Source organism: Mirounga angustirostris, unplaced genomic scaffold (genome assembly GCF_029215605.1).
Source record: "Mirounga angustirostris isolate CCGP_5_RB_7025 unplaced genomic scaffold, mMirAng1.0.hap1 SCAF_5, whole genome shotgun sequence".
In the NCBI taxonomy this organism is placed as follows: domain Eukaryota; kingdom Metazoa; phylum Chordata; class Mammalia; order Carnivora; family Phocidae; genus Mirounga; species Mirounga angustirostris.
Window position 1 is genome coordinate 8,985,725 of NW_026991713.1, and position 26,067 is coordinate 9,011,791.

Consider the following 26,067-nt stretch of genomic DNA (forward strand, 5'->3'; position numbering starts at 1 on the left):
CAGTGTCAGCCTACAAGGACAGCCCCACTAGCCCACTGGGACCGCTCACCCTGCTGTCTTTGCGGCCGAGTGGGCAGGCTGTGGGGTCCTCAAGACTCAGGTCATCGCCCAGCAGGATGGAGGAGGACTTGTCTGAGTTCAGGGAGAAGGCCTCCGTCTCGGCCAGCTGCACCTGCAGGGAGAGGTGGCCGCCTCAGGTCACCCCGGGGGCTGGGATGGGGCAGGCCTGGTCCTCCAGGAAGACACAGGCAGGTGGTTAGAGGGGCACAGATCTGCTGAGCACGGACACTATGCCACCACGCACAGGGGGCCCCGTCTGGACAGGGGGTCGGGGACAACACGATGGCGTCAGTCAGCACAGTGCTAGGCCGGGGCTGGGCCCGAGGGCAGCCTCATTGCCGTGGACTATGACCTCCCAAGCTGGTCCACTTGCCCCCAGGCCCAGCGCTCCTCGGAGCTAAACAGCGTTGGTCAAGTTGGCCCAGGCTCTTCCCTTGGGCTGGCCCCTACCAGGCATCACGCTGCCCCTGCCACGAGGCGCCAGCTCCCTCCGAGGCCGCCATTACCTCTTGCTTGTCGTGGTGACACTTCTCACAGCCGGCGGGCGAGGAGTAGTGATGGAAGATGGAGCCAGACAGGTTGTCAATGATGGTCAGCTCCCCCTCCAAGGAGTCCTTGATGATTAAAGAGACGCTGTCCAGCCACAGGTTCTCCTAGGCGGACGGGGACGGGGTGGGGACAGGCGGGATTATCGGCCGGGTCCGGGGGGGCCTGCGGGGTGGGCGGGGCCCAAGCCCCTCGTCACAGGGTCACCCCTTCAACCTGCGACGGAGCTGCGCAGGGCGGGGCCCAAAACGACCCAGGTCTCTGCCTGAGGCCTCGGACGCCCGGCTGCCCCTTCAGCCCCGTGGTGCCGCCCTCTGCACCCCTGCCCACCTGGGCCGGAGAGTAGCAGCGCCGGCACGGGCGGCCCTCGGCGTCGCCCCCGCCGCCCGCCCCGCCCGGGCTCCGGCCAGGTGCCCCCGGGGAGCTGGCGGGCGGCCGCGGGCTGGGACCCAGACCATGGGCCATCTCGAGCTCCAGCTCGGCGTCCATCTCGGCGTCCTCCTGGGCCTCCTTGTTGCTGTCGTCCAGGTGCTTCATGAGCACGGCCACCACCACGTTGATGAGCACGAACTGGGCCGTGAGCACGAAGCTGACGAAGTAGAGCGGCGACACAAACTGCAGGCTGCTCAGGCAGCTGCGCTCATCGTGGGTGCAGTCCCGCAACGTGTCCTGCGCCCGGGCCGAGGCTCAGTGAGGGGCTCGTCTCTGCCCTCCGTGAGCCCCGCCCTGCCCCGGCCGGGCTGTGGGCCACACACAGCCAGGGAGCCTCGGCTGCGCGGGGAGGAGCGGGGCCTGCAACCCCTGGCCCTGGGCTGTGGGCCCCAAGTTCCCCTCTGACCCTGGGCGGGGCCCCAAGAATCCGAGCACTGATCCCAGAGCGGCAGTTAGGGGTCGACAGAGGACGCTTTCTGGGCTCATCTCCACCTCGCTGGGCTTCAGAGCCCCAGGCAGGTCCCTGGGCATCCCCTCCCGTGTGCAGTAGAGCGCTGGGCGGGAGCCCGAGCAGTCAGGACCCTGGACCCCAGAACCCAGCCTGCTTGCTCCCTCCCCAGCCTGCCCACGGGTACCTTCATGATCCCATTCCAGTTGTCGCCGGTGGAGACCTGGAAGAGCGTGAGGAAGGCCATGCCGAAGTTCTCAAAGGTGGCATGCCGGCTCATGCCCTCACATGGGTTCTCATCATTGCAGACTGAAAGGCGAGAAGAGGTCAGCCCTGTCCCACTGCAGAGACCCCCGCCCGACCCGCCCTGCACCAGGGGCCTCCCAGCCTCATCTCAGGATCCCCAACCCTTGGAGGTGCGTGTGGACTGTGCTCAGCCCACAGATGGAGAAACTGAGGCTCAGGGAGGGACACACAAGCTGGCGCTCAGACTCTGGCAAGCCTGGCTCCTCCCCTCACTCGTGTATCAGGTCCTGAGAGGAAGGATGCAGGGGTGAGGACCAGCCCCCAAGAGAGCCTGGCTTTCTGAAACCAACCCTGTGCAGGGCTGGCTCAGCATGGGCTGTGTTGCCCTCAGCCTGTGCCCTGCCCGCTCTGCTCGCTGGGGCGGTGCTGGCTCAGGGCAGGCACTGACACATGGGGCCAGAGGGGGGCATCCTGGGGAGGTCAGACAGCTGGGGTCTGCTGCACAGGCCTACCACATGCAGGTGGACCCGGGCTAGCATCTCTCAAAAGCTACTACCCATCCCGGCGGAGGACGCCGATGGCTGAGGGTCACCCCTCCATCACCACACGGGCCTGCTGTGGGGGCATCTCCCCAATACAGAGACCCTGATGTGACCCTCTACCGGTGTCTCCAGCCTCCCCACCCTGCTAAGACCCTCCTCCAGGCCCCGTCCACCCCCTCGCCAGCCCAGGCCTGCTTGGGGAGTCACTCACCCAGCTTCCCAAACAGCTCCACGCCCAGGGCGGCGTAGATAAAGAAGAGCAGCATGAAGAGAAGACCCAGGTTGCCCACCTGTGGGGGAGAGTGGGTGGGGCCAGCCTGAGGGTCAGGCTTTGTGCCCAGGGCTGCTACCCCGCAGCGGCCCCCCGAGGTAGGCCAGGTCCAGCACATGGCACAGAATAACAAAATGCGGGTAGAGCCTTTCCCCTGAGCCACCGGTTTCAAGCACTTCTGATTCATGAGCTTGCTCACTCCACACAACGATCTATGAACTACATGTTACCCCATTCTCGAGATGAGAAAGACACACACTGAGTGGTGAAGTGACTTGCCCGAGGTCACACAGCTAGTAAGTGGGAGGACTGGGATTCAAACGCAGCAGGCTGACCCCATGAGCACAATCGCTCCTCCACACAAGAGTGTGGTAGGCCACGTCCCACGAATGAATGCAGAGAGCGAGGGAGGGGGCTCTCAGCAACAGTGCTGCTTTCTCCACAAAGCCTGCCTGGATCCCTCCGGGAGGCAGTCTGACAATGGGAGTGTGACCTGTGGGTCCCTGTCACCGTCCTCTGCTGGGCTGAGAAGTCCTTGAGAGGAGGGACATGGCTGGATTAAGTCGGACCTGCCTCCTCCGGCCAGCTCGCGGCCTGGCCACGGAGGGAAGTGAGCAGAGGACTCACGCAGGATTGTGAGCCTCAGAAGCTTCCTGCAAACCCAGCCACCCCCGTCCCACGGCTCCTGTGGGAACAAAATGTCCCAGATTATAAACCTACTTCAAATCCATCCATACACAGAAGACCGCCTGTAACTCATGCTATGGATAAGATAAAGCTCGAGCATATTCTTGCCCTAGAAATGGAATAACTCCTGGAACCCTCAGAAGGCCTGCATGAATAGGATCAGCTGAGGGTTTGCATTAATTGTTGAAAAGTAAACCATGTTAGCACTGGGTGCTATGCACAAACAATGAATCATGGACCACTACATCTAAAACTAATGATGTAATGTATGGTGATTAACATAACAATAAAAATTTTAAAAAAAAGAAAGTAAACCATATTAACCACAACCTCCTAATGCTTCTCTGCTCCAGAGGAGGATTTCCTTCTGAGCTGTTGACAATCATACCAATAGTGTCTGACTAATTAAAAGATGCTCTGCTCATTAACGGTACAAGCACTTACTGAGCACCTACAAAACAAAGGAGTGAGCATGGCCCTGGCCCTCAGGTCAGCTTCCCACCCTCTGCAGGGCCGGTGAGCAGCGCTTCTTAACCAGGATGGACCTCAGCTTCCCCATCAGTCCCTCCTTCCACCCTCAGCATCTCCCAGAGCCTCCCTGCCTCCAACCTCTCTTGCAACCCACTCCTAAAAGGCAGCTCTGCTTGAGGCCTTGCTTCCCACTGATGATGCCCGCTGCCCACAGGATAAAGCCCGAGTTTGCTGTCCTGACATCGAAGCCCTTTGTGACCTAGACCCGTGGACTCCCTCCCAGCCCAATCTTCCCACCCCAGACTCCAGCCACGCAGAAATCAGACTCCATTCGCATATTTCGTTCCCCCTGCAGGGAAGACTCTTTCTCTGTCTTCACCTGGTAAATGCCTCTGCCCCACCCTCAAAGCCCAGGTCACAAGTCACCTCCTCTGAGAAGCCTTCCTTGTTGCCTCCTCCCTCTGCAGGGGGCAGATCCTGGTGGGAAGTGTCATTTTCATAGCACTTCACCCAGAATGGAGAAAATGTCCAATGTCCATATGACAGCTAACAGATTTTGAGGGTAAGTCCCCCATGCTACATAGTACTTGGCATGCACATCTCTTGAAGTGATGTGATTATAATTATTATCCTGTTTCCTACTTGAAGCTGAGACCTCCTGGGCATCTCCGTGTGACAGATTCCTCCGAACGGATTTCATGTTAGGAAGAACCACGTCTTTTTGAATGAACACCCCTGCTTGCTTTCCCTCCAGACCTGACGAGAGCCGTGTCGCTTTCCCTTTGTAAGGAGGCTGCTGGGACGCTCACAGCAAGAGTGGAACTCGCTAGCATCCTTAGCCCATGTCCCCGAGAGAATGAGCTTTGCTTCCACCTTACCAGGGCTGTTAATCTTTTATCCTCATTTTTATCATGCTGGATTCATGCCCTTTATTTTAAGATGCCTAAAATTCCTGGAGACTAGATGAGTCATCAATGAAAAAATGAATGTGTATGAGATTCACCTCAGAGCAGAGGCCACCCTGAGGGGAGGGAGAAGGGGAGCCCTACAGAGTCAGGACAGTGGGGGAGGGGAGGACTGGGATTGCGGATTTCCCAGGAGGATGAAAGATGCACCCTCTATGGCCCGGATCCTCTCTCCCTTCCACTGGCCAGTGGGATGGGGGTGGGGAGGGGGGTGCTTTCCTACTTCCTAGGGTTTCCACCCAGGTCAGGGTCTCATCCTATCCCCACCAAACAGGTCATATCTGAACCTCCCATTCACATCACCACCTCCTTCTGCCAAGCCACCCTACAAAGTCAAGCTCGAGTCCCCTGTCTTGTTCCCTGATTTCCCCAAGGAGTGTCAGGACCCCTCCCATCCTCCCCACATTGCCCGGAGGCATCTATCCTTCCCACTAGCCTGGAGACTCCTGAGGGCCGGATAGGGGTCCTCAGAGCCCAGCTCAGGGCCAGCTCAGAGAGCAGGCACTGTGAGCACTTAAAGTCGGGAAGAAAGAGGCAGAGGGGGCCCTTTCCCTCTGTCACAGCCCCGGGCTCAAACCATGTCTCTGGAGACAGGATTCAGCCCCAGCTCTGGGCAGGCTGGAGAACGGACGTCAGGACCTGTGAGACACCAGTGACAGCCAGGCGGGCCGCCGGAAGGAGGACTTCTTACCTGGGGCAGAGCTTGCACCACCGTGTCCAGCAGGGCCCGCATCCCCGTGGCCATTTTCAACAGCTTCAGCACTGTGGGCGAGACCCAGCCCGGCCCACTCAGCCCAGGGCAGTTGGGGTGTGCGTGTGCATAAGTGAGGAGGAAAAGGGAGAAGCCGGGGGAGCATGTGAGCAAAGGGGACAGCTCGGTGATGCCATGCCGTAAGAACATGGGTGCTGCTGAACAAGGGGGTGCACAGACATGCATGCACGAGGTGCGGGTGTCCGAGAGGAGGAGGGCACACGCGCACAGTGGGACCAAAGTATGCCCGTGAGCACATAATTCACCGCGATAAGGCCAAAGTACCCAAGTGCCTACATCTGTCCCTTCCCTCTGGCTAAAGAGGGCCCCAGTGTTCCAAGCTGAATTTCTCCACACCTTCCCCACCTGGGAACCTGGAGGCTTGAAGCTGTTGCAGGTGGAGGAGCAAGAGAGCAAGAGAGCAAGAGAGCAAGAGGCACCCGGGCCAGCAATGAGGCGGGAGGTTTGTGAAAGGAGTGTAGGCCCACCTTCGGGGTGAGGAGGGAGCTTCTGGGGGAAGCGAAGGTTATAAGAAACATTGAGGACTGTGCATCCCAGCCAGTGTTGGACACATGCCCATGAGGAACTAGAGTCACTTCCCGGTGTCTTCCCAGCTGCCCTGAGTTCCTTTCATCCCAACCTGAGACTGGTCCACATGGGTCATGGTGTTATAAGGAGGCGGGGGTGCAGTGTGCTATACCGAGTGGTCTGTGGACAAGGGCGCGTGAATGTGTACACATGGGGCAAGAGTGTGTGGTGGCTGGTGTGTGCTCCTCCTGGGTGCTGTTCTCCCTACTCAGCAGGAAGCCCATCATGCCTATATGCCTACAGGCCTCTCCCTCTGCCTGCCCCCCACCCCACTCCTGGAGTCCCATCCCGCCCCTGCCTGTCCCCACCCCATCACCCTTGCCCCTCACCCCGGGCGATGCGCAAAACCCGCATGATGCGGATGATGGTGGGATTGATGGGCAGTGCTGCGTTGATCTCAATCTCCTCCAGCGTGATGCCCATGACCGACAGCAGCACGATGGCCAGGTCCAGCTGGTTCCACCTGCTCAGCCAGGCAGAGGAGGGCAGGAGTAGGAGGCAGGGTGAGGGGCACTCTGGTTTAGAAATGCCTAGGTTGGGAGGAGCTTCCCAGCTCTCCACCCTCCTGCTGTGGCCCACGGGGATGTGTGGTCACCCTCCCTACTAGCCCCACCAGACCCCACTGGCTCTGGCTCCCTCTCTGCACCCTCACAGCCTCCAATCCCTCAAGCAAGAGGCTGACCAGGCTAAATAAACATCTCTGGCCTCCTACAGGGGAGGAGGAATAAGCTATGACTTCTAGATTGGAATCCTGAGCCAGCTGCTGCCTCCGTGTGGCCTTGGGCTAGTCCATCTTCTCTGAACATGCCCTGTTTTGCCTGTGGATTACAGAGGACCCATGAGAGATGAGCTGAAGAGACATGGGAGTGTGCCCTGCATCCATCAGGTGGGACCATAATCACTTCCTGTTCAGAGCTGTAGGCAGCACCTGGGGGCCCCTGGCCGTCAGTGCCCACTTATTGGGTCCCCTCCTCCAGCGGTTCCAGGCTTCCCCAGGGGTCAGGACTGCTTCCCCATCCTGCAGCCCACTCCATGCTGTCCTAGCCCAGCCAAGCTGCTCACCGATCCTTGAAGAAGCGCCTCAGCCCAAACGCTACCAGCTTCAGCACAGCCTCCAGCACAAACACAGTGGTGAACATGTAGTTGCAGTACTTGAGGGCTGTCTCCAGGGACTGTGGAGGGCAAAGAGAAGCATGATCCAGACCCCATGACCTGCCCCCCACCTTCCTCCACTCAGAAAGTCTCTGCCTTTTAAGGGGAGAATTTAGTCCATCCACATTTAGTACAATGGTTTCTATATCTGCTTTTATTTTCTCCATTTTAATTAGCGTGTACTATTTGTTTTACATCACTATTTCTTCTTTCTTATTTCTGCTGATTTGGTCCAGTTACCCCTCTTTGGAGGCAGTATGAAGTAATGGTTAGGGGTCATGGTTAGGAACCAGGCTGCTTAGCTATGAATCCTGGTCCAGTACATACTCCCTATTCACTATGTGACCTTGGGCAAGTCACTTGACCTCTCTGAGATTTAGTTCCCAAATCTATAAATGGGGGATGATAACAGTACCTACGTCAAAGTGTTGCTGTACAAATTAAGTGAGGTAATAGTCCAGTGCTGGGCACACAAGAAATACTTGGTGTTGTTACTCTACTTCTTCATGTTAATTTGGAAGTTCTACAATTACTGTTCTTCTGCTAATGGTTGCCTTCCTTTTCCCTGCATGTATAATATACCTCTCCTGTCATTTAAAATAAGATACCAATTCCTCACCTGGAGGCTCAGCTTCACACTTCGTCTCCCCAGCTCCAATATGTTGAGACTTTTAGAATGCACTGGTCCCTAGATGCTCCTCACATGCCCCTCACAAGCGCTGCTGGCAACTCACTGGGAACTGGTCGTTCTTCCCCAGGCCAGTGTTTGCCTCCACTGGTCCTGCCACAGGAATGCCCCTCCCCCAGGCTCCACATGCCCAGGCAGTAGTGGAGGCCACATGGTAGGCCTTGAAGGCAAATCTGAGTTCCAGTCCTGGCTCTGCTACTTGTAGGCTGAGTAATCTGGGCAGCATATTTCCTCTGAGCCTCAGTTTCTTCCTCTACAAAATCTGTAGAAAGGCTCCTCCCCCATCTTTGGTTGCTGTGAGCATTAGAGTTAACATTTGTAGTAATTAATTAATATTAATATTTGTAGCATGTCTTTCAGAGTCACGTTGCACACACCACTGCCACTGGAACCCATGTTCAAGGCTGGGCCCAAATGTCAACTCCCCACTCACCTGGAACAAGTGACATTTCCCTTTCTCTCATTTGTCCTACCAGGCCATGGGCTTCCTGGGCACAGGGACCCTAATGGGGGTGCTGCTCAGACCCTCCTGCCTCACCCTTTCCCTGGGTCCTGCTGAGGACCCAACCCTACCATGTGACCTCAGGCTGGGGCTGGGCCCAGGGCTCACCGTGGGCTGATTGTAATGCTCCAGGGACATGGTGACCACATTGAGGCAGATGATGAAGGTGATGAAGATGTCCAGGTAGTGGCTGGTACACATGGAATGGATGAGCAGCCGGGTGGGACAATAGGTGGCATAGTAGGGCAGCCGCTGGGCCTCTGCAGGGGGATGCGGGCGGAGGAGGGGGAGGCACAGACCACAGAGGGTTGGGGCCCAGGTGGGGGAACAGAGCACAAGGGGGGAATAGCACAGGGGAGGGAGGAAGCAAGGGGAGAGATGTCAGAACACCCCAGGCCCTGAGAGTCAGATTTAGGTCTCCTCTGCCCAGCCAGTGGGGGGGGCGGCGCACACAAGGGAATGTGGTAGGAGGTGGGGGAGGGCAGGACAATGACTGTCCCCATCTACCCCAAACACGCCCAAGGCAGGGGCTCTGGGTCTGTTGGGGGGAAGACAGGGGGTCCCACAGCTCAGGGCTCCGCATCCAGGCCTTTGCCCTCAGCTGAACTGAGCCACCAGGGAGTCACCAGTGGACTTGGTGGACAGCAACAGGGCATCAGGTCACCTGGACAGGGAGATTCTGCCCAGGATCGACCCTCTGTTCCCTTCCAGCCCCGGAGGCCCAGAGGCTGGGGGCAGACCCAGGCTGGGCCGCGGCACCGGGAGGACCGGGCGCAGACAGGGCGGGCGGCCGGGGAGGCCTGCCCTCCGCAGCTGCCCACTCACTCCGGCGCTTCTTCTCCAGGCGCCTCAGCCGTTTCTCCTCTCGCCGCCGAGCCTCCTCGGCCTCCTGGTGCTGCCGGCACTTGTGGAAGTTCTCCACCACGACGCCCACAAACATGTTGAGCACGAAGAAGCTGACGATGAGCAGGAAGGAGATGAAGTAGAGCAGCATCCAGGGGTTGTGGTTGGGCACGGGCTGCGGGGAGCAGATGGGGCTGAGGCAGGCGGGGCGGGGCACCGCCATGCTGAGCCTCAGGGAGCCCCCTCCCCAAGCCGACCCCAGCTGTAACACCCTCCCTGACTCCCACTGCCCTCAGTGAAACTCCAGCCCTAGCCCTGGCACACACAGGGGCCTGTTGACCTTCCAGCCCTCCACCACCTCCTGCCCTCAACACAAGACTCCCTGAACATGGCGCTCTCTCACCTCGGGGGCCTGCCCTGCTGTCCCTCTACCAACTGGCTCAGCCCCTCTCCTGCTCCTGCATTTGGTTCTAGACGCACAAGGCTCTGACCCTCCATGCAGAAGCCAGCTTAGCATGCTCTCGCTGCACAGCAGGGGGATTTGCAAAGCAAATGGCACAATGGCTTATGCTATCTAAGAGCAGCTTAGTGGTGGAAGATTCAGGCTAGGATGGTGAAGGGTGGGCCATGGCTGACAGGGAGAGACCCCGGGGGCTCTGGGTCCTGCTGATGCCAGTTTTAGACAACTGGGCCCCAGAGACACCATGTCCCTCCTCCGCTGCCCTCTGCTCTGGCCCCAGCCCACCCCCACCTGTTGGTCCACAGCGACAGCGTCCAGTCCATTGTACATGATGTTCACCCAGCCGTCCTTAGAGGCCAGGACAAAGAGGGACATCAGGGCCTGGAAGACACAGGAAGGGGAGGGCCTGCAGTGGTAGGTGCAGACAGCTCTCCATCTTTCTGCCTTCGGGAGGCAGAGAGACAAAGAGACCTTCCCTGAGAATGACAACAAACCGTTCCTGAGGACCTACTATGTGCCTGCCATATACCCTGCAGACACTGCTGCAGGTGAATGAGCACTAGACCAGGAGTCCTGGGTTCAGCTCTGAAAATTAATTTGAGAAAATTCGTGAGCTCTTGTCCCCTCACGCACAGAATGTAGCTAGCTAATGCTTAAGTGCCTGACGTCCAGGTCTACTAACACTTTAAACTAGAAGGTTGCTGACAAACATGAGGGGCCCTGCCATCCTCACCCCAAGCAAGCCTCTAGCACCTGAAAACAGGAGCTTACGAGAGAAATCAGGAGCCCTAGGCACCGCCCAAGCTCTGCCACTCACTGGCTGGGTGACGCAGGGCAAGTTCCTCAACTTCTCTGGGCCCCAGTTTCCTTGTCTGTAAATGGCAATAATTACCCTCACTAGTGTGAGACTTTAACTGGAAGCAATGCCCAGGAGACACCAGCCACGGCTCCTACACAGATGGCAGGCCAAGGCACGCTCACGTCCCCTCAACAGGACTACGGGCTGGTCCTTCAGCAATGTCACAGTGCCTCGCACACAGCAGGTACTCAATAAAGGTTTCCTGAGCTGGACGGCACCATCACCCGTTCTTGCAGAGCCCCGGCCACCAGCGGTTGACCAGAGCTCACACACCCCATTCCAGAAGTTCCCCCATACTTCCAACACACTTGCTCATTTGTTGTGGCCCAGGGCCCTGGGCAGGGAAATGGGGTTCTGGGATGGGTCTCCTGCCCCGCAAGGGCCCCTACTTCCCATCCCCCAAGGCACAGACTCCTCCTCTTCCCTTCCAGGTGGGAATGGTGCTGAGGGCTGCCTGGAAAGGGCTCAGGCCCAGGGCGAGGTCAGAGCAAGGGACACAGAGGGAGCCCTCGTGGCCAGGGAGGGACACGAAGCCTTCACATGCCAAGGGGCAAATGTTCCTGTGGGCCCTGGGATCACAGAGGCCTGAAGTGCAGAGCCTGGGCCAGGGAAGCATATAGCTGCTATCACTTCCCCATTTACAGATGAGGGCACCGAACTGCAGACACTGGAACTTTCCTGAGTGGCCCAGCAAGCAGCCAAAGGCTCTGGGCCGTGCTGTAACTCCCCCATATGCACGCTGAGGACACCTTACTTCTGGCTCCAGGGGTGTCAGCCTGGCATTGAGCATGCCCAGAATGGGAAAGGGCTAGGGATGCTCCATGGGAACAGGGCCCGGGGCCTGGCACTGAGCTCAGGGAGTCGAGAACAAGCTCATGAACTGTCCCCACAGGCTTTCCCTCAGCTTCCTGGAATATCTTTTTTTAAAAAACCTCTGTTTTATCAACCATTGAGTCGTTAACAACTTGAAAGGCACTGCTTCTGGAAAATCTGCAGGGGCTAGGGGAGCTCCTGTGTCCCAGGTCCTGACCCCCTTTTCCCTTTCCACTCGTTGCTTCTCTATGGCCCCATAGCTCCTCTCCCAGAGGGCATGACGAGAGGGATCCCTGGTCATGTGAGGTGAGAGTTTCAGTGGCATCCAGCCAGAGGGACCCCGGCAGAGGAGCAGGGCACAGGCCCTGGGTCCCACAGACCTGGATCCTGTTCCCTCCTTGTGTGACCTGGGGAAGGCACTCTCCATCTGATTATACCTAGCCACCTGGCTGGGCCCTCAAGAAATAGTAGTTGTTGGGGTTGGGGGGGGTAGTATAAAGCTCTTCGGAGGCAGCCCACTGCGGGTTCTCATCTGGGGCACTACGCAATGGGTCAAACCCAGCAGGCCCCCAGGAGAGGGGACCAAGGGCAAGGCAGGAACTGGGCAGGAGGCCTGCCTGCCCACTGAGGTGGAGAGCGGAATAGATGGGTGCTGGGAGAAGAAACCCACCCTGGGCCAGGGGCTTGCTACACTCTGTTACCACTGCCTGCCTGGTAGGCCATCACATTCCCATTTTACAGATAAGGAAACTGAGGCTCAGAGAGCCCACACCTACATAAGTGGCACAGAGCTGGGATTCACAACCAGGTCTGGCTGTCTCTAAAACTCCTGTCAGGGTCCCTGGGGTGGGGGGTGTTCACTGAAGCACCTCCTAAGCACCACATACTCCTGAGACACTCTGCACTCAGGATCTCTAAGCCTGTGAGGTGAGTTCCACCCCTACCCATTTTGCAGAAGACAAAACCGAGGCCTAGGAAGGAGAAGTCACAGGGTCAGTCCTGGCAGAGCAGGACCAGAGCCTGATCTGTGATCCCTGGCTGTCGGCACTGAAGAGCTTGTACCCCCATCCACTGGCGGGGGGGCGGGGGGGTCAGGGCAGGGGTACACGGACAGCACTCACCTGGCCCAGGTTGTCAAAGTTGTACTTGTGGTGGACCCAGCGGTAGTTGGCGGCCACGCAGTCAGAGCGGTTGGTGATGTTGCGGGTGTCCACACCCAGACAGTGGTAGAACTTGCCCTTGAAGAGCTGGGGTCGGGGGAGGACCACAGGGTTAGCGGACTGTCTGCCAGTGCTCCGGGGGGTAGGGGATGCAAGTCAGAAAAGGGACCCGCCCCGCAGGGGGCACTTCCTCTGTGCATAACCTGGACCAAGCACTTGACCACACCATCTCACCAAGTCCCCCAACATGAGGTAGGGCTACTCTCAGCCCATCTCACAGATGAGGAGACTGAGGCCCAGTGGTGTTAGGTGATTTTCCCCAAAGTCATATGAGGTTTAGGAAGGGGCAGAGTCAGTGTCTGTCTGATTTCTGGGCTCTTCCGCAGACCTCAGTCCTGGGGATGCGGACAGGGACTCCACGGGAGAAGGTTGCCCGCATATCCTCAAGGGTGAGAGACAGAAGTAAAGGGACCCCTCTCTAGGGACCCAGGCACTCTGCCTGGAAGGGACAGGGCCACTGTCCGCGTGGAGTCCGCATCAAACCCCTCCTGCCCAGGCGGCTGTTACAGATCTCTCAGCAGCCCCAAAGGACAAAGGACACCTGTGCCCGGAGCTCTCCTGCAGCTCCACCCCAAACACAGGAACAGGTGAGGAGACTGGGGGCCTCAGCTCAGGACTCAGACAAGAAAGAGGAAGGTCTCAGTTGCAGCTCAGACCCCAGAGGGCCCAGGGCATTCTGGCCATCCCCCTGTCACACGCTTTTATGATGTGCCTCATGGCTCCTCCCTGTCCAGCCCTAAGGTCCCATCCTAATCCTGGGCTCCAAGCCAAAATCCGAGTTAGCTCAAGGCCCTGCCTGTGTCAGAGACTCTCCATGGTCTCCACCCCCGGAGAAACTGGCCCCAGCTTCTTAGCTGCCATTCCAGGTCTCTCCCACCTTGGCCCAGCCCACCGTCTGGCTCCTGTCTCTGGGCAGCCATGGCTCCTGGGCTCACATTCACACGTGCGCCCACCCTCCCTTGAAACACCTTCCACCCGCCATGACCTGTGGAATCACTTCTCCTTCGAGGCCCAGTGCCCAGGCCACTTCCTCCAGATGCTTTTCCTCTTGCCCCCAGCCCAGCCCTGGGTTTCTGTGTAGCTTGGACCCCCGTGATCCCATTTACCCAGGCTTCTTTGCGCTCAGACATTTAAGTCTGTGTCTGCCCCTCTCCCTGGACTGGGAGCTCGCGGCTGGCAGGACCGTGGGTGCTCTACCAGGGCCACCTGAGGCCCCAGGTTGGTCAACACAAGGTCGGGAGAGTTGAACAGGAATGTGGAGCCTTTTACCCAACCACGAAGCTCACCCCAATGCCTGCCCAGCCTGAGTACCCCTCACCTGCACCCCCAGGATGCCGAAGATGATGAAGAAAGCGCAGCAGATGAGGACGATGTTGCCAATGGGCTTGAGGGAAGAGATAAGTGTCTCCACTACCAGCTTCAGACCAGGCGCTCGGCTGATGACACTGGAGGCAGACGGGCCAGAGGCACCATAAGCCCACAGCCATGTCTGGAGACAGCACCCACTTTGCCCAGAATCACCAGGGCAGAGAACCCCAAACCCCAGATCTACATGCACAGCAGTGCACTATGCCCTAACTCCAGCCCCTTAGGGTCCACACCTCACCATCATCTGGAGACTGAGGGCCAGAGATGGCAGTGAGCCACCCAGGGACACACAGAAAGTGGGTAGCAGTCCTGGGGGGCCACCTTCAGCCTGGCCTTTCCAGCACCCCCCTCCCGCCAGGGTTTCCAGGCTCCTCCCCCAGGAGCAGCATCAACAGCCTGGTCCCTGTCCCCACTAATCTGGCACGTGCTATCAGAGGGCTGAGTGGATAAGGAGGGCCAGAGTGAGGGGTCCACTTAGACCCCAGGAGCTCACTAGACAGTGCAGGGATTCCCCCATCCGCGGGGGAGTCCTCACCGCAGGGGGCGTAGGGTGCGCAGGAGCCGCAAGACCCGAAGGACCCCTAGGATCTTGGCTCCCCCGGCTGAGGCCACGGAAACCACGATGTCGATGATGGACACGAAGACGAGAAAGCCGTCCAGCACGTTCCAGCTACTGCGCAGGTAAGCCTGCTCACCGAAGTACAGGCCCAGCGAGACCACCTGGGGGCAGGACGATGGGCGGGGTGAGCCGAACTCCGCGATTGGAGACGGGGTGGGGTGTGGCCAGCCTCAGCGAGGGGGCGGAGCGAGGTCAGGTGGGGCTGGTGGGGACCTGTCAGGCAGGGGGCTGGGCGGATGGTCTGGCAGGGGACACGTGCCCCACCGCCCCCTGAAACACAGGCCCAGCGGGCCACCCCGTTTCCTACTCCCCGCACGTCTGGCAAACTCAATTCAAAGCCAAGCGCTCTGAGAAGCATCCGGGAAGGAATCCTTCCCCTGCACCCCCCACCTCCAGCAGGTACCTGCATTGCACCCTAAATGTTTCTCCACATTAGCCTTTCTCGCAGGATGTGAGCTCCTGGAGAGTGAGGACGTGGCTGACCCCCTCTGGGTCCCTGGAGCCCAACCTAGGGGCTGGCACCTAACAGGGATGGGCCTCCTGGGCCCCCGGTGGAATGCGGTTGATGGGCCGGTGAGTGACAAGCTTTCGGAGAGGCTGGCCCAGAGCCAGGGGCTCCAAGCTGGGGGTGGGAGAGGGTCCCGGGGGAAGCCCGGAGTTACCTTCAGTGTCATCTCGCCTACAAAGATGGCTGTGAAGATGTAGTTCGACACAGTAAGGAAGATACGTTCCTGGAAGAAGACAGCTCTCGTGGGCCCAGGGACTCCCAGAACTGCCCTGTCACCTGGTCAGCCTCTCACCTTCAGCCAAGGGACACCCTGCTGCTACTTCACAGCCTCGGGAGGCATCTCCCTCCCCAGAGCTCCTACCACACCTCCCTCCATGGTGTTTGGGGTTGGGCCTGGCTGAGCTCTCCTAGCCCCCTGAGCCTGACACAATGTCCCAGGGCAGGCCCTGGTGGCCTGCCCCTCTGCCTTGTCCCTTGCCCTGCCCGAAGGCTGCAGCCACTCACGGTGCTGCCAGCCTCGATCTGGGGCCTCTCCAGGGCGATGGTGATGCAGTTGAGAAAGATGAAGGCCAGGACGACATAGTCGAAGAGCTTGTGGGCAATGATGGTCTGACACAGGACTCGGAACCTGGGCGGGGTAGGCAGGGCACCCCATGAGTGTGGGACCCAGACACACATGGGGACTGGGATGGCTAGAAGAGCTGACATCTCTCTTCTCTGGCCACACAACAGGTGGTGATTTCGTGTCTGCTCCCCTAAGCACATGGCAAAAACTGTCACCACAGGATAAAGGGCATCGACCTTGCCCTGGCAGTCAAGGCCTTCCAAACACTGGTGCAAATCTCTGAGCCCTAACGTCCAGCCACTCAGACACACACTCCCTGATACCTTCCGCTTCTGCCCCTGGGAACTTCCCTCAGGCTGCTCCCTCTACCCGGACCAGTCTCCACCTCTTCACAACCCCTGTGTCACCTACTAGAATGCTATCTGCCTCCAAAATCCAGCACACAGGCCTCCTCCTCCAGGAGGCCTACTGATGCCCCCTCCGGATGGGAGCACCCCGGGCTACTTGAGGATTTGTCCAACCTGGTGCCAGCACAGGAACGGCCTAGACTTGGAATCTAGAACACCTAGATCCTCCCCCTCCCCAGCAGACCCTCCACCACTGGACCAGGAGGGTCCTCTGGGGTATAGAAGACCCTCCACCAATAGCCTTGACTGGCTTGGCAGAAATCTCTCCCTCCCAGACATGCCAACCCCCTACTCTAACCTCACACCAAGCCTGGACTTGCCCACCTGTTCTCGGGGGAGAAGAGGTAGACAGACCAGTTCTCACGGACCTCGCACCAGTTAGGCTTATAGACGTCGATCATCTTGCGGACCCGGAAGCACAGGGTCTGACAAGGCAAGGATGGGGTGCAGACGGGTCAGTACTGCGCAGAGCTGCCCATCTCCACCCACTCTGGCCATATACCAAACTGGGGCCACCGGATGAACTGCGAACTCTTCCAGCGAGACCAGGACCCTCACCCCACCCAGTGCAAGCGCGGAGAGAGGGCCTCTCCACCGGCGGCGGGGGCGGGGGGATGTCCCTCGCTGGGGCGAGCAGTGCCTCCCCCCACCCCCCCACCGCGCGCTCTCCTTAAGTCTGGTCCCGCGCTAGCCCCGCCCCTCGGGCCCGCCCCCTCTGACCGCCCCCCCCCCGCCCCTGGGCCCTCCCCCTCTCACGTAGTCGATCTCCTCCTCATCCTCCCCGCGATCCCGGTGGTCATCCATCTTGGTAAAGACATCCTTGGCGATGCTGGGCATCCTGCCATTGCAGTCTTCGTGCCCGGGGGCCGGGCCCACCGCCCGCCAGGCCGCCCGGGGGTGGGCGCCCACCGCAGGCACCAGCTCGGCCAGGTCCATCGAGTCTCTGGTGTCGAGGGACAGCGTCCGGCGGTGGTGGCGGTGCCGGTGAGCCGGGTGGGCACCGTGGTGCGCGTGGTGGGCGTGCGGAGCGTGCAGTGGCGCGGCCCGCGGCGGCCCCTCGTCCCTGGCGCCCTCGCAGGCCCGGGTGCCGCCGCTGCGCTCCGCCGAGAGCAGGGACTCATGCTCGGCCGACAGTGGCTTGTGCTTCAGGCTGTTCCAGCTGGAGCGGCGACTGGCCCAGGCCCCGCTGCGGCCCCACGGTCCGTAGTAGGAGCTCCGGGAGCTGGACTGGAAGGAAGCCACCACACACACAAGCCACTGTGGTGACTGAAGGCAGCCTGCACCCCCGCTGAGGCCCTAAGAGGGCCACCGGCCTGGCTAGTGGGTGACAGAGCAAGGCTAGGCCCCAGGGGTCCTCTCCCTGCCCCGCTCTCACTCTTGGACATGTGGGCACCTCTAGGGTGTGGCTACATCTCCTCCTGCCACCTCACTGCCCTTGAGGAAGCTACAGCAAGTTAGGGTGGTCTTCCTATTTCACAGGTAAGGAAAAAGGTTCAGAGAGGGCTGTAACTTGCTCGTGGTCACACAGCTCGAAAATGGCAGAGGCCAGACTTGAGCTCTGGTATGCCAGACCCCAAAGCCCAGCTCTTTACCTGCACATTGTGGCCAAGATAAAAACCCAATTCTCTGTAAGGGACCTACTGGCACTACTCATTCATTCATTCACTCATTCATTCTTTGTTGCCACATCCTACTCTGGCACTGGGCATCCACGAATGATGCAACAGATGGCCGGTCTAGCTGGAGAGTCTGGTCCCCTAAACATAGGTACCAGCCTGAGGCTGGACTGACAGGCACTTCTCCCCAGGGTCCCTCACCACACGCCCCAGCAGGGAGCACTCATCCAGAGCACCCCACAGGACTCACCAGGGAGCGTTGGTCATAGCTCATCCTGCCCAGTGACATGACACTGCTCTTGCGAGAGCCCAGGGCCACCAGGACCGAGTCCGGCTGCAGCGAGAGGCGGGGGGCGGGTGCTGCAGCCGCGGCGGGGCCCAGATGTCCACCCAGCGGGAGATTGGGGTCCAGATGCCCATTGGGGGTCATGGGGATTGGGCAGAGCTTGGGATCTGGAGGGGTGAGATGGAGACAGAAGGGGGGCAAACAAAGAACAAGAGTAAAAGAAGTCATGAGACAAAGAAACAGGGATGGGAACAGAAATAGAGTCTTTCTGGGGAAACCTCCTCCACCTTCTGGGTTGGACCCCATGTCATGTGCCTCTCCTCCACCCTTCCTGGAGAGCTCTCAGCATGCTTTTTTCTTTTTTTTATTAGGTTTTTTATTTTTGTTCAGTATAGTTAACATACAGTGTTATATTAGTTTCAGGTGTACAGTAGAATGACTCGACAATTCTGTACATCGTTCCTCAGCACTCATCATCTCAGCTTTCTTTTTGGGGTGGATCCCTTGTCTCCCGTGTTGAGCGCCAGCCCCGAGCTGCACCCAGCCTGGGAACCTCACTCCTGGACCCACTTCAGGAAGCAAGGCAAAGACGGTCCAGCCCAGTTACCAAGGAGGACACTGGCCCTGGGTGTGGGGAGGCTTGTTCCAAGTTGCCCAGTGGTGCCAACAGGACCAGAACCCAGGTGTCCTGAGGCCCAAGGCTCTTCCCAGCAGGCCACACTGTGGAGGGGTGAGGGTGAACTGCAGCTCCCTCTGTGGCTAGAATTCAGGAGGGCTCTGAATGTCACCGACCTCTTTTGGGGGATTTGCCTGTTTCCATTATGAATGTAAGCAAACCACAGAGAATTAGCAGTCCAGGAGCCCGGGCTTGAGGGGAAACCCAGTGCTGTGCCCCTCGCCTTCCCGGATCTCTGGGGAAGGGTTGTGGTCCCCTAGGTGCCAGTGGAGACCTGTTTACCTCCACCGCCATCCAGGCCCTCCTGAAGCTTGTCAAACTCCTCCATGTTGGATGAGCTCTGGTCCTCGTCCGAGTAGGAGCGATTGGCGTCACCCTGGGAGACCATCCCTCTTGTTGGAATGCAGGTTGGCTCAGCCCTTCTCTCCCTCTTGAATTTTTCACCCCCATTTTACAGATAGGGAGACGGAGGCTCAGAAAAGGAAAGCAAGAAGCGAACGAGGACCTGGGCCATAAGCCCACATCGGCCTGACTGCAGGTATCCCCTAAGCCTCAGAGAAGGGAGGAGGCAGGATCTAGATCTTAGGGGCTTTAGAATTTCAGAAATAGCGAGACCTAGTCCCACACCCCTGGGGGAGAGGCAGGGATCCGAGATACAGCCTCCATTTGCATGCTTCCTGCGATAGGAAGCTCACCACCTAATTGGCAGCCTCCTCCTTGGGACCTTGTTACTGGCTAGATGTTTGAGTTGCAGCCCTCCCCCATCCAGAATCCCCCACACCCAGTCTGGCGCAGGCCCCATAGGGGTGCTTCCTCTGCCAGGGCTGCAGTCACCTCTGCCTGGAAGCCCTCCACCAGGATGGCCACCAGGAGGTTGAAGAGCACATAGTTGCCGAAGGTCATGAGGGCGACAAAGTAGAGGGAGGCCCAAGGGGAGGTGGAGGCCATGCCATTGTAGAGGACAACGTTCCAGTCCTCCTGGGTGAGGATCTGTGGGGGAATCAGGAGCACAGCTCAGCCCTGGGGTATCCCCAAGCCCCAGCCCAGCCCAAGGACAGATGGAATCCACCAGGTGGTAGAGCTGCATGTGTGAGGAAATAGTCTTGGAGGAGAATCCCAAGGTGCCCAAGCCTTAGGGCGGGAGTGGAGGGGCAGGGATGGGCACCAGGCGGTCATTCCAGCTCCCAGAGTCAGTGCAATGCCAGCCCGACCCCACACCCGGACCTGTCTGCTGGGGTCCGGAACTGAGGGGCCTCCTTGGCAGGTCACCCCTCTTCTCTAGATCCTCTGAAGGGCCACCTCCAAAAAGCAATGCAAGCAGCGGTCCTGGGAGAAACCCCTTCCCCTGACGCACAGAAAGACATGCTGTCGCTCACCTGGAACACCGTGACAATGGCCCAGAGCAGGGAGTCAAAGTTCTTCCTGTCGGGGACGGTGTCTCCCGTGTCTGTGCGGAGGCTGAATTTGCAGCCAAAGATGTGCATCCCAAGGATGCTGTGGGAGGAATGGAGGAGGCTCAGGGACCCACCCACCTTGTTTCATTCTCAGCCACCCGGTAAGATGGCAGGGGGCAGCACTGGTTCCATTTTACAGAAGCAAACACTGAGGCTCGGAGGGCAAGTACTCGCCCCGAGCCACTGGGGATTAAGTGGTGGTGTCAGGATTCACACCCACGTCCAGGGTGTTTCCTGGAGAAGCTCGACCTGCCATGCTCCCCCAGGCTCCGGCACTCGTGGTGCCCGCGGTGGGCAGGCCTCACCTGAAGATGAAGATGAAGAGCATGAGCAGCATGCAGAAGGTGGCCACGTTGTCCATGGTCTTCATGAGCACCACCAACTGGCGCCGCAGTGCGGGCATGAAGCGTACCAGCTTCAGCACCCGCAACAGCCGGAAGGTCCGCAACACCGACAGGCCGCCGTCCGCCTGCCCCACAATCTCCCAGATGCTGGAAGGGGGCAAGCGGGGGAAGGAGGGAGGGAGAGGCAGGAGGGTTCGACAGAGGGCGGGGAGGAGAGGAGGGCAAAGGGAGGGCAGGAAGGACGGAGAGACGGACAGCTTCCATTCATTCATTCGTTCATCCCACAAATAACACGTTTCAAGGGTCATCGCTGCACCGGGGCATGCTCTAAGTCAGGGGCTCCTGACCTGCAGTCCACGGACACCCCCCACGAGAAGTCTATGGCTAGAATTCAGGAGGTCTACCCACTGACCTCTTTTTGAGATTTAACATTCTTTCGGTTATGAATGTAAATAAGGCACGGAGAACTAGCAGTCCCCATGACTTTCTGACCAGTCAAAATCGCTGACAGTTTTATATCTTATAACCGTTGATGTACATATTTCCAAATATTACTTATACTCATCCTTTCTTGGGAACGATGGTAGTCACAAGACCTGCCGCTACATCTTGCTATTTCATGCGTTAATCCAGAAGCACGTATATTACTGAATGACAGATGTTTAAATATTTGATAACTGTGCTTGGGTGTAATTGATTTCCTTTGTGCTCTTACATGCTTTGTTTCCCGGCTGGGGTCGGTGCCTTAGGTCCCCCCCCATCCCCCCCCACACACCGGGACTTCTGGGCCCACAGCCTGCAGGGGCAGGGGGCAGCACCTGATGATAACAATGATGCTGTCAAAGATGTTGTAAGGGTTGCGCAGGTAGTCAAAGAGCCCAAAGGCAGCCAGCTTCAGGAGCATCTCCAGGGCGAACATGCTGGTGAAGACCACGTTGCAGATCTCCAGGATGTTGGTCAGCTCCTCGGGCTGTGGAGGCGTTAGGACACAGGACAGGGACCTGGTCAGGCCAGAGCACAGTCATGGATCCTCTCTGGATGCCCATGGGCTCCAGGACCGCCAGGGAGGCGGGTCAGAGTCCTCGCTGGAGCACAATGGCCTTGAGAACCTTACAACGCGGCTGCATCTCTGCTGTCCTAAGAGTCCACTAAGATGGTGGGACCCCACCGGGCTGACCTTCCACACATTTGGAAATGACGCTGGTACTGTGTGCCCTCAGGGAGCTATCGTGACACCCATTTTACGGATCAGGACACAGGCTCAGAAGCTGACTTAAGGTCACATGGCTTGATGCAGAGCAAGGCAAGAAGACAGGCCAGTCATTGCTAGAAAGTCCCTGTTTGCCCACGACCCCATTTAGGAAGCACTTACCCCATGCAGGACCTGTCCTTCGAACTTTACAGTTCATCTTAATCCCACACAAGAGCCCATTTTGCAGAGGAGGAAGCAGGGTCAGAGAAGGCCAGACCCCTGCCTTCGGCTGTGGAGCAGGTAAGGGGCAAAGCCAGGATGTGAACTCAGGCAGCCCGGTTCCAAGGCTCCCGCCCTTCACCCCTGCCTGTGCAGACCTCTCTCCTGAGCCTTCCCCACTCTCCCCTTCCCCAATGGTCAGCTCAGGATTGTGGGGCGCTCGAGAGCACCGTGCCCTGCGAAGAGAAGACAGAGACCATGCACCTGCTGTGCCCCACAACGGCTCTTTCCTGTACTCGAGGACCCTGGTCGATGGGGCTTGCTCCACAGGCTTCTCAGTGGAAGGCACCAGAGCCCAGGGAGGGCAGGGGTTAGAGTCACCAGCTGGTCAGAAGGAGACTAGTACCCCTGGCCAGGGAGCCACCCTCTGACCCCAGACATGATTACCTCCTGGTTTTTAGCAGCAGGTGACACCCTACAAATAGAACCTTGTGAGCAATGCTGGTGTATAAAACAGACCACATTCTGGGCCGTGACTAGGAGACAGGGTTCCAGGGCACCCCTCCCACCTCAGTTTCTTCATCCATAAAATGAGGGGGTGAAACAAGATGACATTCATTCTGGACCTCTCCACCAAAGCACCATGCAGGGCTCCAGCCCCTCTTGCATGAGCCCACTAGCACTGTGAAGTGTCCGGTTGCCACTCCTCACAATCTGCAAGGCCATGTTGGTGTCTCCATTCCACAGGGAAGGACACAGAGGCTCCGACGAGTGAACTGACTTGCTCTGAGCCACCCAGCCAGGATGCGGCTGAGCCACGCAATCAGTCGCCAAACTGCTCTCTGCGGACACACACACAGAGCCCACCCGTGCCTTCACCCGTTCCCAGGGCTCACGCACGCCACAGGCCCGCTGAGCGGTCACTACGGGCCAGGCGCGCGCTACCCAGGGCGGCCGGTGGTGAATGCATCCGACATTGCCCCTGCCCCCAGGAAGTGCTGGCTCTGGTAGCAAAGCCCAACACCCAAGCTGACCAGCACTCGGTGGATGCTAAAAACAGAAACGTTGAGGGTGCTTTGAGGGAACAGCGATCCTGCAGTCAGGAGCAGCTTCCTGGAGGAAGTGACCTCTCAGCAGAGACCCCAAAGCTGAGAAGGGGAGCCCAGTGATGGGGGCGGGGAGAGAAGGCATCTAGGCCGAGGGAGCAGCCAGAGCAAGAGTGGGGAGGTGAGAGAGCCGCCGTCCGTCAGCGCCCCCACCCCCAGCCCAGCCCCTCCACCAGGCGACAGGGCGCCTCTGGGGCCTGTGATTCCATTTGGGTTAAAAGGAGAAGAGGGAAAGAAAAAAAAACAACCCCAATGCAACTGCCCGCTTCCGACCAGTGCCTGGGAAACCTAATAAAACTGCCAGGTCCTCTCAAGCCCAGAGAAAAGGAGAAGGCCCCATTTCCATCTGTAATTATATTTGACTCACAAAAGGGCCCTGAAAGAAGAGTGGGATCCTGAGAGGGGCCCTCGGTGGGGAGGGGCCGGGCCCAGATGCTGTTCCGAGCCACCAATTTCCCAGCCTGCCCAAACGACAGGGACGGCAAAGATGGAAAACGGGGCCGCTGACAGTCGGTAATGACCATCACCCCGCTCTGGGCCACACACTCCCGCCCCACAACCAACCGATGCGGAGCCGCCGCTCTCCCTCTGGGAAGGTCACCTGCTCGCCCCCCGCCCCCCCACTCACAGCAGCTGTTTCTCTAGTCAGGCGCACACCTGCTAATCTTTCTCTAATGGACCATCCATCACTCCCGCAAGCTTTTTTCTGGGAGAGAGACAGCGAGCGGGAGGGAGACAGGCGAACACAGACTATTTTGTATTGTGAGATGGAGGTGGGAGGGTGTGTGAAGAGGGACGGGAGCAGCCGTGGGGGAGATGGACAGACAGACAAATAAGGCCACAGGGAGGGAGAGGCAAAGGCGGGGTGTGGAGAGAGGAGACAGGGGAAGAAAAACATGCATGCAAACATAATGAAGGACCAAGATCGGGACCAAGATCGGGACCTTGCAGGAGTGGGTGAAGGAGCCAGGAACGTGAGACAGCAGGCAGACAGACTGCCAGGCAGAGGCTTTAGAGAGGCATCTGGAGGCGGCAGGGACCACCTCCCCCCCAGCGGAAGAGGGGACAACAAAGGGCAGAAAGTCATGTTGGGCTGGAGGCAGGAGGGTGGAGGGCAGGTAAGGAGGGGCTGCAACCTGGAGGCCCGAAGCGGAGGGAGAGGGACAGGGGCCCGCTCCTCCTGGCCCGACGCCAGGTGTGGAGGCACGAGGCTGCCCAGCCTCTGGCCATTTCTGTAGGGGTAAATAAGGGTCCTGTCGGGCAGGGGCCCCTCCGCTGTACCTGATACTACCCCCCCCCCATGGTAATGATGTCAGCTGCTGTTAAGGGTCCCCCCGCACCAGTCGGCGCCGCTGAGCACTTTCTATGAATTATCTCATCTAGACCTCAAACATTACCCTACAGTATCCCCATTTTATAGACGGGACGCTGAGGCTCAGAGGAAGTGACTGCTCAGGGCCAGGGCCAGGGCCAGGAAGTGGTAGAATGGGATCTCAATCTGAATCAGAGGAATTCTCCCTCCGGCCTGCCCCCTCCCATGGCCCTGACAGCTTCACCTGCCCCACTTCCCTGACTTGAGGCTCCAGTTCAGCATACAGACATGTCACTGCCCTGCTCACAAGCCTCCTGTGACTCCCCACTGCCTGGAGGACAAAGCCTGCCTTAAGACACTTTGTGGATGGACAGCACCCCCAGCCTCCTGGGCAGTCTCCTGCCCTTTGTGCACATCCTCCTCGAGGGCTCAGGTCCTTTGGGGGAAAGCCTGTGCTCCTGGTCCCTGTACCTGTCCCTCCTCTGTCTCACTGATGAACTCCTAGTCAACCTTCAGGGTCCATCTCCAGTGCCACTGCCTCTGGGAAGCCTTCCGTGACTGCAGCCCATGTTGGCTCTCTCCCCTAAGCCCCCAAAGAGCTGGAATGTTGGGCACTAAGCCAGCCCATCCTCCTCTTCCCAGAGCCATGCCAGACTGGCTGCAGACAGGAAAATAAAGATTGTTTTGAGCCATCCCCTGACCTGGAGGCCTTGAATGCAGTCCCCTGGGAGCAGGGGCCAGTGGACATGCCCCCACCTGCCCTAGGAGGCTACGTGCACCCCAGCCCTGCTGCCCGTTCAGCCGAACCCTCTGTTTCTTGTTGTCCAACTCGGTGACCATCCTTCAGTTCCAGGACGGGATGGGGCTGAGAGCGGCCTTGCCCAGCTTGGGAGAAGCCGTTCGCCTGGACAGCTGAGTGCCGGGAGAGGAAGAAGCTGCCACGGGAGCCAGGCCTCCCCACCCAGGCCTCCCCACTGCCTCCTGTCCGCTTTGTGGAACCTCCACCTCCTCCTCAGCATCCTGGAGCCCTGCTCTGACAGTTGCTCACCGTGTCACCTAGGCAAGCCTCAGTTTCCCCATCTGCTCTAGCCTGGCCTATCCCATAGGGTTGCCATGAGGGTCACAAGGAACGTGACAACACATGACAGTGGGTGATGAGGGAGGGATCTGGCCCCCCCAAGCTGACCCCTCCCCACCTGCTTGTCATGTAGCCTCAATCACAGACCATTCGGGGCCTCCCCTCTCTTCCCTTGGCCTACTCAGGAAAGCAGACTTCAGCCCCGTCTAACCACCTCATGGGTCACAAGCAGGCCTGGATGACCCCCCTTTTACCTGTCACCTCCTCCCAGGCCAGTCCCTGCAAGGAACAGCATCTTTGTCCATGAGGAACCTGGGGACGTTGGGATCCCTTGTGGTTGGGGCAGCCATGGCCACCTAAAGGCCAGGGGAACCCGCAATCTTAGCTCTCATCTGAGTGCCCATGACCACAGAGGCAGGGGTGGCAGACGGAGCCAGAGAGCAACCCACAGGCTTCGCCCCATTCTCACTCCCTAGCACCCCCATGGCTGTGCCAGGCTCCCTGCCAGGCCCCCCACCCCCCCCACAATGCCCCCCCCTCCACAGTCACCACCCCTGCAGGAAAGGGGCTGTATGCGTCCACCCGCCTTCTCCTCCCGCTCCTGCCCGCTCTCCCCGCTCTCCCCGCCTCCCAGCGGCCCTGGGCCACCTCTCTCTGCAGGCACCACCTCAGACAGGGCTGCTCAAAATAAACACGGGGGCGGACTGTTTCCCCGCCAAGCAGCGTCTGGGAGCGGAGGGGAGTGGAGCAAATACGCCAGCCGGCCCCCAGCA

General features: G+C 59.0%; 1 protein-coding gene across 2 annotated transcripts in view; it reads right to left on the reverse strand.

Annotated features, from left to right (window-relative positions):
- CACNA1I (calcium voltage-gated channel subunit alpha1 I) overlaps positions 1-26,067 on the reverse strand; it is a 113,364-nt gene that overhangs the window by 4,895 nt on the left and 82,402 nt on the right. For both annotated transcript variants that reach the window (XM_045866866.3, XM_064590580.1), the window contains 24 exons: positions 21,206-21,357; positions 20,349-20,534; positions 19,966-20,083; positions 19,424-19,579; positions 18,872-18,965; positions 17,878-18,080; positions 16,768-17,238; positions 16,336-16,436; positions 15,544-15,667; positions 15,194-15,262; positions 14,448-14,632; positions 13,863-13,989; positions 12,446-12,571; positions 9,944-10,033; positions 9,175-9,367; positions 8,458-8,609; positions 7,070-7,179; positions 6,337-6,470; positions 5,360-5,430; positions 2,486-2,564; positions 1,674-1,795; positions 937-1,275; positions 567-713; positions 50-172 (listed from right to left, as the gene is read on the reverse strand). In XM_045866866.3, coding sequence (XP_045722822.2) covers positions 50-172; positions 567-713; positions 937-1,275; positions 1,674-1,795; positions 2,486-2,564; positions 5,360-5,430; positions 6,337-6,470; positions 7,070-7,179; positions 8,458-8,609; positions 9,175-9,367; positions 9,944-10,033; positions 12,446-12,571; positions 13,863-13,989; positions 14,448-14,632; positions 15,194-15,262; positions 15,544-15,667; positions 16,336-16,436; positions 16,768-17,238; positions 17,878-18,080; positions 18,872-18,965; positions 19,424-19,579; positions 19,966-20,083; positions 20,349-20,534; positions 21,206-21,357 — 3,672 coding nt within the window. The remainder of the gene's footprint in view (positions 1-49; positions 173-566; positions 714-936; positions 1,276-1,673; positions 1,796-2,485; positions 2,565-5,359; positions 5,431-6,336; positions 6,471-7,069; positions 7,180-8,457; positions 8,610-9,174; positions 9,368-9,943; positions 10,034-12,445; positions 12,572-13,862; positions 13,990-14,447; positions 14,633-15,193; positions 15,263-15,543; positions 15,668-16,335; positions 16,437-16,767; positions 17,239-17,877; positions 18,081-18,871; positions 18,966-19,423; positions 19,580-19,965; positions 20,084-20,348; positions 20,535-21,205; positions 21,358-26,067) is intronic.